Source organism: Castanea sativa, chromosome 4, assembly GCF_040712315.1.
Source record: "Castanea sativa cultivar Marrone di Chiusa Pesio chromosome 4, ASM4071231v1".
In the NCBI taxonomy this organism is placed as follows: Eukaryota; Viridiplantae; Streptophyta; class Magnoliopsida; order Fagales; family Fagaceae; genus Castanea; species Castanea sativa.
In genome coordinates, this window is record NC_134016.1 from 1865682 (window position 1) to 1874816 (window position 9135).

At 33.7% G+C, this 9135-nt stretch overlaps 1 protein-coding gene across 1 annotated transcript; it reads right to left on the minus strand.

The window, feature by feature from the left end:
* Positions 1 to 156: 156 nt before the first annotated feature.
* Positions 157 to 4048, minus strand: LOC142631098 (2-alkenal reductase (NADP(+)-dependent)-like). The gene is made up of 5 exons (XM_075805177.1): positions 3675 to 4048; positions 2396 to 2573; positions 1955 to 2121; positions 1065 to 1147; positions 157 to 717 (listed from the first exon to the last, which is right to left on the minus strand). Exons 1-5 carry the CDS (start codon positions 3921 to 3923, stop codon positions 339 to 341), a joined length of 1056 nt encoding a protein of 351 aa, XP_075661292.1. The 5' UTR covers positions 3924 to 4048; the 3' UTR covers positions 157 to 338.
* Positions 4049 to 9135: the final 5087 nt, after the last annotated feature.

Here is a 9135-nt window from a genome sequence, read left to right on the forward strand (position 1 = left end):
ACACGTACATATACACTTAGATTAAGCTAGAGTAGAAATTCTATCTTGTATTAAAAAAAAAAAAAAAAAAACACCCTTCAGTGATAATAGAAACACATGATTCCATAAGACGCAAAAGAATTATTGCATTGCATGAAGTTAGCATGTTGAAGTGAATTTGGGCCAGTAGCATCATAAAATCTGTTATTTCTGAAATTCTTGACATCAATGACATTACATCTACTTGGTAAACTCAATTCTTCATGAACAACAAGACCTGAAACGTCCACTAAAGGTGTAGACGCTTAATGTTTATTTACAATCTCCAAGGGACCTAGAGCTTTTGGTCAGGAAGTCGATCATTCTTGAGCAACTAAAACTACCTGCTTACCAACATTGAGGCCAGAAAATAGCCCAACAAGGGCTGCCGGACCACTCTCAAGGCCTTCAGCTATGTCTTCCAAATATACAATCTTCCCTTCAGCAATGTGAGGCAGAACCAAATCCAGAAACTTCGGGTAAAGATGATAGTAATCAGAAAACACAAATGCTTTCATATGAACCCGTTTGTATATCATGTGCACTAAATTGTGCACACCTTCCAGCTTCTCAAGGTTGTACTGTGAGATCATGCCACAAACAGCAATGCGACCATGGGTCCTCATGTTGAGTAGCACTGCATCAAGCATTTTTCCCCCAACATTCTCAAAGTAAATATCAATACCTTCAGGAAAGTACCTGGAAAAACAATACAACATTCTCTCTAGATCGAGACCAGCAATATGATATAGAAGTCCAAAAGACTCTTTGTTTTCCTAGTAAAGAGAGTAAAACTTAATATATCATGCTCCTACCTTATTTTTTACCTATCTTTTCCTTTTTAATGAAGGCTTGAAAGACAAATTAATCCACAGTATAACCATATTTTCCCATAAAAAATTTCCAAGGCATAAAATATATATGTAAGGATGTCCTCTTTCTTGAGAACAAGGATGTCCAATGTTTACTTCAGCATCAAACCGGTGACCCTGTTAAAGACTGAAATGATATTTTATATTCTGATTACACCATATATTATTACTAACCTTTTCAAAGCAGCAACCAAGTCAGGCTCTTCTTTATAGTTGAAAGCCTCATCAAACTTGAATTTGTTCTTCAGCAAATCAACCTTGTTGCAGAAAGGATAAAGGAAAAAAACAAAAGCAAACAGAAAAAAGCTGGTTAGTGAGGCTGCCCACACTGGTCAAGCAGATCAACTCATAAATAAGATTTGAAATTGACAAAGTGTGCAAAGGTGATCAATATCTATTAAGATTTGGGAAAAATGGACAAGGGTGGCATATTTTGACCTGAGATTTTTCCTTTGGCATGTGACTCTCAAATATTTTGATACACTATAGGACAAATATGTTAATATCGTTGAACATATATGTTTATATTTGTTACAGTGTCTGTTTGCATGCATATGAACCATTAATAGGAAAAAAAAATTCAAATTAACCACCACAATACTTACTTCAAAAAATGCATGACAACCCAATAGTTCTGTACTAATCTTAGGTAAAGAACAGAGAATTTCTACACTTCAAACGAGTGTTAGAAATGACTTAAAAAAAAGTGTCCACTAGTTTATAACACTTCAAATGTTCATATTAGTTCCTTTTACTTCTTTTTTTTTGTCCCTGAGGACATGGCAAATTGGAGGGGAAATTTTAGTCACATTGCAATGGTACACTAGTTTTTTGTACATTTATTATATGTATTAAGAAGAATGCAACTACGCGCTAGCCAATAGAGAAGAGAGTTGTTCATTTAGGAATTAAGATGAAGTATCTCAACGGTAGAACTGATTCGGATCAAACCCAGATTAGTTGGACACAACCAATTGAATCAAGCACATCAAGTTATAAACTGAATAGAAAAAAACCAATATTAATTGAATTAAAACATTAAGCACTTATATTCAACAAGTCACCTTTTCTTTGCTTCCGGCACTTCCAACAACATAGCAGCCTAACAGCTTTGCAAACTGCCCAACAAGCTGACCAACTGCCCCAGAAGCTGCTGAAATGAAGACATACTCTCCTTTCTTAGGAGAGCAAACCTCATAAAAACCACTATAAGCAGTTAAACCAGGCATACCTACAAATAAGGAAAATGTTTAATGAGCTTTTGGCAAAAAGCAAAACAATTGTTAACATAGCATACCAAAAAACCTAGCCAAATTACTTGCAATATGTGATCTGTAATGGTATAAATTACTACAGGATGACCTCATTCTCAAGATATAACATCAGCTAGGTGATCCAATAATGGCAGTTTAAAAAAATTGTCCCACTTGCAACTTAGTTGCTACAATCAGGCTCATCATATGTAAGAGTTAATAGAAAATAAGTTCTATTTTGGATAGACTTACCAAGAATACCAGAATAGTAGGACAGTGGCACATCAGTGTGTTCGATTTTAAGCAAATTCTGAACATCTGTAATCAAACTATATTCTTCCCATCCAGTTTTTCCCCAAACTAAGTCACCTTTCTTGAATTTTGGATTCCCAGAATCTACAACTTTTGCCACACCAAATCCAAAAATGGGCTGCATAATTTCAACATCAAATTCATTATTAAAGTATTCAATTAAAACAAGATCAATCTGATACCCCTTCATAAATCATAGTAGAAGTGTTTTTTTTATTTTTCATAAAAATAGTATATATAACTTTAAGCTTAGGGCCTATTTAGATTGAGGGGGAAGGGAGGGGAGTAGAATAGAGTAGAATTGGCTGAAAATAAATTAATTTTGAGCTAATTCTTATCTACTCTTCACTTCATTCTTCCTCCTCAATCCGAATAGACCATTACAGTTTGTCAAAAGATCTGTGATAATCAAATCTATCATATTATATATATATATATATATATATATGCAATTTAAATAATGGATTTAGAAATTGACAGTGAATTGTAACCAATCACCACAAATTGAACACAAATTCACAAATTATCTTTATCTCTATATATAATAAATTAATTGGTTTGTTAATGCAATTGATTGACAAAAGACTTAACCATTAAGAATAAAACTTTATCAATGTTATGACACTTGACACCAAATCATGTGTTCTCATTCCGAACATAGAGCTAATTTCAAGTTACATCCAATGTAATTCTTAGACTTAAGAAACTCCTCTATTAGTATATAAACCTTTTTTTTTTTTTTAATTCTACATATACGGATTATGGACTCTATGCTCAAATAAAATCTTAAAAATAAAAATAAAAGGAAACTTACAATATCAATTATACCAAAACAAACAAGATAATACATTAAAAAAAATAGAGTTAAACAAATAAAAATCAGTTTCCCCACTTTAAGTGTTTTCTACCAATCACAACCTATAATCATGATATGTGTTTGATTTTTTGTTATTGCATTTTAAATTTTAATGATTTCTAAGGAAAAAAGAAAAAGAAAAGAGGGATGTGTCCCCAGTTATAAAGTGGAATAATTGACCAATCTATGGGCAGTGATAAGCCCATATGTGAAAAAGTGAAAGTCATGTTAGCAGATGGAAAAAAATGGTGAACATTTTTGTGTCTTTTTGGTATTACTCGACAGGATAAGATTGTGAATATTCATAGAATCATAGCTATAATTTTGGGGAAAAAATAAAAGTGGGACTCTGCTTTTACTCACCGAACCGGGCTCAAAGGAACTGGCGGTGGAACTGATTGACTTCTTCATAAGATTACACATATAAGGATCACAGGACAGGTACAGATTCTTCACCAAAAGCCCATTTGAACCTTCTGGGACCTTCAACTTTATGGTACCATTGGTGTTAAGGTACACGTCTGATTCTTTAGGGAAACCAGACACATAGTTCTTGAAGATCACTTGCTTGTTGCTCACTTCTAGCTCATTATCACCACCACCACTTGCCATTGATAACAAAGCTCTGATTGTATATTAGGCATACAATCAAATTATGTGTATTGATTTTAAGGCTCTTCTCTTGTCTTTTTGAAGTGTTGCAAGAAAGTTGAGGTTGTTTTATAGTATGGAAAGATAATTGATGCAAAAAAAGTTGGGAGTTTTATTATGTGCAAAATAGGAACAGTTCTAGAACCACGTAAAATACCACAATTTTTGGAGGTTCGTTTTATAGTAAAAAAATTTTAGTTTTTCATTAATTTAAAGTTATACATGTATAACTTTTTTAAGTAAAGTTAAACAGGATGTTTTTAATTTCTCTTGTTGCTTCTTGGAGGAAGAGGATAGAATTAGAATTGATGGAGGTGTAACTGAAGAGGAGGTCCGTGCTGGTTTATGGTCCCTTAAGCCTTTTAAAGCTCTAGGGCCAGACGGATTGCATGCACGTTTCTATCAACGTTTCTGGTTGGTGGTAAAAAATTCTGTCTACAATGAGGTGAAAGGAATCTTTGATAAAGGTCGTGTGCCAAGTTACCTCAATGAGACCTTGATTTCTTTGATTCCCAAATGTCAAAATCCTGAAACCCTGAACAATTATAGGCCCATTAGTTTATGTAACTCAGTGTACAAGATTGTGTCAAAGATTTTGGTGGCTCGGATTAGGCTATTGCTCAGTAGTTTGATATCACCTGTGCAAGCTGCCTTTGTCCCTAGCAGAAAAGGTACGGATAATGTCCTAATTGCCCAAGAATTGTTCCATGCTTTGGATAAAAAGAAAGGAAAAATGGGCTTCATGGCAGTAAAGTTAGATTTGGAGAAGGCATATGATCGTTTAGAGTGGGGTTTTATCCATAGAGTCCTTCAAGCATTTCATTTTCCCCCAAAAATGTCTAAGCTAATTATGAGCTGTGTTACAACCTCAAGTACCTCTATTTTGATCAACGGCGGTGCTTTAGAGCGGTTTGAGCCATCTAGGGCATTAGGCAAGGGGACCCTTTATCCCCATACCTTTTTATTCTTTGCATGGAGTATTTGGGGCATCTAATTGAGCAAAATGTGCGAGAGGAGACTAGGCACCTCTAAAGGCTTCGAAGGACAATGTGGGTGTTTCTCACCTCCTTTTTGCAGATGACATAATCCTATTTAGTAGAGCTGATGTGCATGGTTGTGAAGCAATTTCAGATGTGCTGGGGAATTTTTGTAAAGAATCTGGCCAAAAGATCAGTCCCGATAAATCTAGAATTTATTTTTCTCCAAATGTAAGTGATGACTTGAAAGAGGAAATTAGTGACAGGTTGGGCATTAGGGAGACCAATAATATAGGGAAGTATCTTGGGTTTCCTATCAAACATCGTGGGGTACCTAGGACTCCCTATAATTTTATTGTGGAAAGGGTTATGAAGAAGCTTGCGGGTTGGAAGGCCAAATACATTTCCTTTGCAGGGCGGGCTGTGCTTATTAAGTCAGTTATGTCAGCCATTCCAAATCATGTTATGCAAGGGGCTGCGTTACCTGTACATGTTTGTGAAAAGCTAGATAAAATTAATCGGGACTTTTTGTGGGGGTCCACAAATGAGAGAAGAAGATGCACATGGTGGGTTGGAGTAAAATAGTGAAATCCAAAGATGAAGGGGGACTGGGTATACAAGAGGCTAGAGCTAAGAATATAGCATTGTTATCAAAGCTGAATTGGAGGATGTATCATGAGCAAGATGCCTTATGGGCAAAAGTCTTATTAAAAAAATATTGTGCTAACTCAAGGGTAAGGTCGAGAGATCTTGAGAAACTTCCCTTTTCTCCGAATTGGAAAGCCATAAGTTTGGGCTTTCCTATCTTCCGTAACGGAATTGCTTGGGGGATTGGTAATGGAGCCGGGGTGGATGTATGGCTGGATAATTGGATTAATGGTGACTCTCTACGAGGTATGATTGAAAGCCCTCTTAAGCAGGAAGAACTAAACTTGAGAGTTTTAGATCTGTATAGTTGTCAAGGTTGGAATTGGGATCTTATCTCCTTTGACTTACCATTTTCCATCAAAGAAAAAATTAAGGCTATTCCAATTAAAATGATTGGGAGTGGGAGAGATATGGTGGTGTGGAAGTTCTCCAAGAATGGAGAATTCACTACAACTTCAGCTTACAAACTTGCACATCAAGGTGATGAGAATGCTATACAGTTTAGTGGGTAGTGGATTTGGAAATTAGATATGTTACCAAAAATTATAAATTTTCTTTGGTTGCGTTTGCATGGTACCATTCCAGTTAAGGAAGTGTTAGCAGATAGGGGTGTCAATTGTGATAAGTTGTGCCCGCTTTGTAGAAACCAGGATGAGTCCATTATTCATGTGCTTCGTGATTGTGTTTTTGCACGTGATGTGTGGCGGAAACTGGAGGTTCCTCCAACTCAAGTTACTTCCTTTGCTGATGGTCTTGAGGTTTGGTTAAAGACCAATTCATTAAGTTCAGCGCTGCATAAGGGATCCATTCCTTGGTGAATTGTTTTCCTTTATACTGTTTGGTCCTTATGGAAGAATAGAAACTCTATTGTGTTTGATAATTCTGTTCCAAATCCAACTCTTGAGAAGGTGTGCTTAAGTCAAGCCAAGCAATATCATTTTTGTGTCAGTAAGTTTAAGCAAGTTACTCCAAAAATTGCTATCCCTATCAAATGGACGAAACCTCTTCCGGGTTGGGATAAACTCAACACTGATGGAGCTTCTTTGGGGAATCCAGGTAAGGCTGGTGGTGGAGGGTTGATCCGAGACAGTGAAGGGAGATGGATTAGGAGGTACTCGAGGTCTATTGGACACACGATAAGTGTTATGGCTGAATTATGGGCTTTGAGAGATGGGCTAAATCTTGCAATTCAATTGGGAATTGGCTGTTTAGAAGTGGAGCTTGATGCTAAGGCTATTGTGGAGATGTTGAAAAATTCTAACAGTACTAATATTAAAGTTTCTCCATTGCTTCTTGATTGCAGATCCCTCGTAGCAAGATTCATGTAGGTTCGGTTAGCTCATGTGTATAGAGAAGGGAACAGATGTGCTGATCTGCTGGCCATGAATGGTTGTTATATGAGGGAGGATTTTGTTATTTTTGAAACCTCCCCCTCTGCTGAATTAGATAGACTGCTTATTTATGATTGTAATGGGTTGTATTATTATAGGTGGGTAGCCACTACTTTGGCCTCTGTGGCCAGTTTGTAAGTCTGTTTGTTTTTAATATACTCTGCCTATTAACCAAAAATAAATAAAAAAAATACATGATGTGTACTTTCTAAAGTTTATTTTATTCTATTTTTGGAGGTCCATTTTATCGTAAACATATGTCAGTTTTTCATTCATTTAAAGTTATACATGATGTGTAAAAAGTTATGTAGCTAAAAATGAAGTCAAAGTCAATGAACTAAATTTAACTTTTTAATTTCATTCTTTAATGATAGTATGCTTTTTTATTCTTATCAATTCAATAATCAATATATATATATATATTAAAGCAGAGTTCTTATGTGAGAGTACATGAGGTCCTGCCACGTGGAACTCTAATATTACATTTAACATTTTTTACATTTTTTCATTAAGTTTTCTTAACCGTTACCCAATAAATCATAGTAACTCATTTTTACTATTATATAAATTTAGCATTTTTTACCTCTTTTTATTATTTTTTTTTTACTGTAACCTAATAGATCATAGTAACTTCTTTTTACTGTCCTATCACATGGCATTCTAATATTGCATTTAATCTTTTTTACCTTATTTCATTAAGTTTTTTTAACCGTTACCAAATAGATCATAGTAACTTATTTTTACTATTATATAAATTTAGCATTTTTTACCTCTTTTTATTAATTTTTTTTACTGTTATCCAATAGATCATAGTAACTTCTTTTTACTATTATATAAAATATAGGTTGTTCTTGGCAATTAGATCTATTAGACCAAAATTAATTCACTATAAAATAAACTACTTTTTAAAAGTAAACCAAACCTTATGAAAAACTCAAGCCAGTTCTTACCTTACATATTATAACCCAAGTTTGACCCTGCCCATGTGTAAATCAAAGCAAAAACTTTTACCCTCTTACTAACTCTCGTCTACCTCCCCCACGTATAGGTGATACTTCTAGAAAATCTCATCCTCATGAAATCATGTCTTCATTTTTTCCCAATTTCAATTCAATATGCATTTGTCTATTAATAATGTTCTATGCAATTTATGCAGACAAATTCCCTGTCATCGACCAGTGCAACAAAAGTATATATAAATCTTAAGATACTTGAGGCTGCTGAAATAATTGACAAGTGCATATTTCTAAAATTTATAATAACAAAAAAGTCTAATAAATATCATATACTATCTCACAAAATGTCATTAACTTAATATTTTCTTTAAAAAAATTCAATGATAGGAATGGTAAAAAATATGATCCTATACAAGAAATACCAAAAATACATGCAAAAAAAAATTCATAGGAGGATTTATCTTTAAATATTATGAAGATAATAGTAAAGATAAAATGCATTGAATGAGATAATACGAAAGAGATTTGTTAATCATTTCAATTTATACTCATCATATACGTAAAAAAAAAAAATCATACATCATATTATTTACATTAAAAAAATAATACATATTAATTTCAAAGTTCATTACAAGATGTAAACTGTTAGGGTATTGCAATAATAAGTAATATTGATACAACAATAGGTTGGTATTACATTTTACACGTACTTTGTGAAAGGAATGTCAAACCAGAAGCAAAATTATTTTGGTATGCAAAATGTGAAACAAAAATAAATTTGTCTATCCTAAAGTTAGAGGCATTCATATTAACTACATACCCTCCAAATATTTATAATATATTTATCTCACTATAACTACTATATATATACAATTGCAAACTACTTCAGATACATGATTCAAATTGAAGTTTTTGATGCAACTATCAAAACAAATTTTGTGATATTTGATTGAGATGCCGAGAAAATCCTAATTGAATCTACAAGATATTTTGCTGAAAAATAAACTAAGGTACAACTTATTTAAATTATTGTAAAAATATTGATATTGGAGAACGAATTCCACATGATTTGAAAAAGAAATTAGGAAAAAATGGATTTCTCTACTTCATTTGAATGAATTCAATTTGAAAGGTGGTTTTGAAAATTACATAGTTGCTAAGATTTTTGATGCACCTTCAAATGAAAAAAAGATATGGAAGA

What these genes read in the sequence shown, in the direction of transcription:
- LOC142631098 (XM_075805177.1), bottom strand. Translation starts at nt 3,923, where the DNA reads ATGGCAAGTGGTGGTGGTGATAATGAGCTAGAAGTGAGCAACAAGCAA. An exon ending in CTACTATTCTGGTATTCTTG is followed by an intron (nt 2,122 to 2,395) that starts GTAAGTCTATCC and finishes CCTTATTTGTAG; the next exon opens with GTATGCCTGGTTTAACTGCT. An exon ending in TTGGTTGCTGCTTTGAAAAG is followed by an intron (nt 718 to 1,064) that starts GTTAGTAATAAT and finishes TTGTTTTTCCAG; the next exon opens with GTACTTTCCTGAAGGTATTG.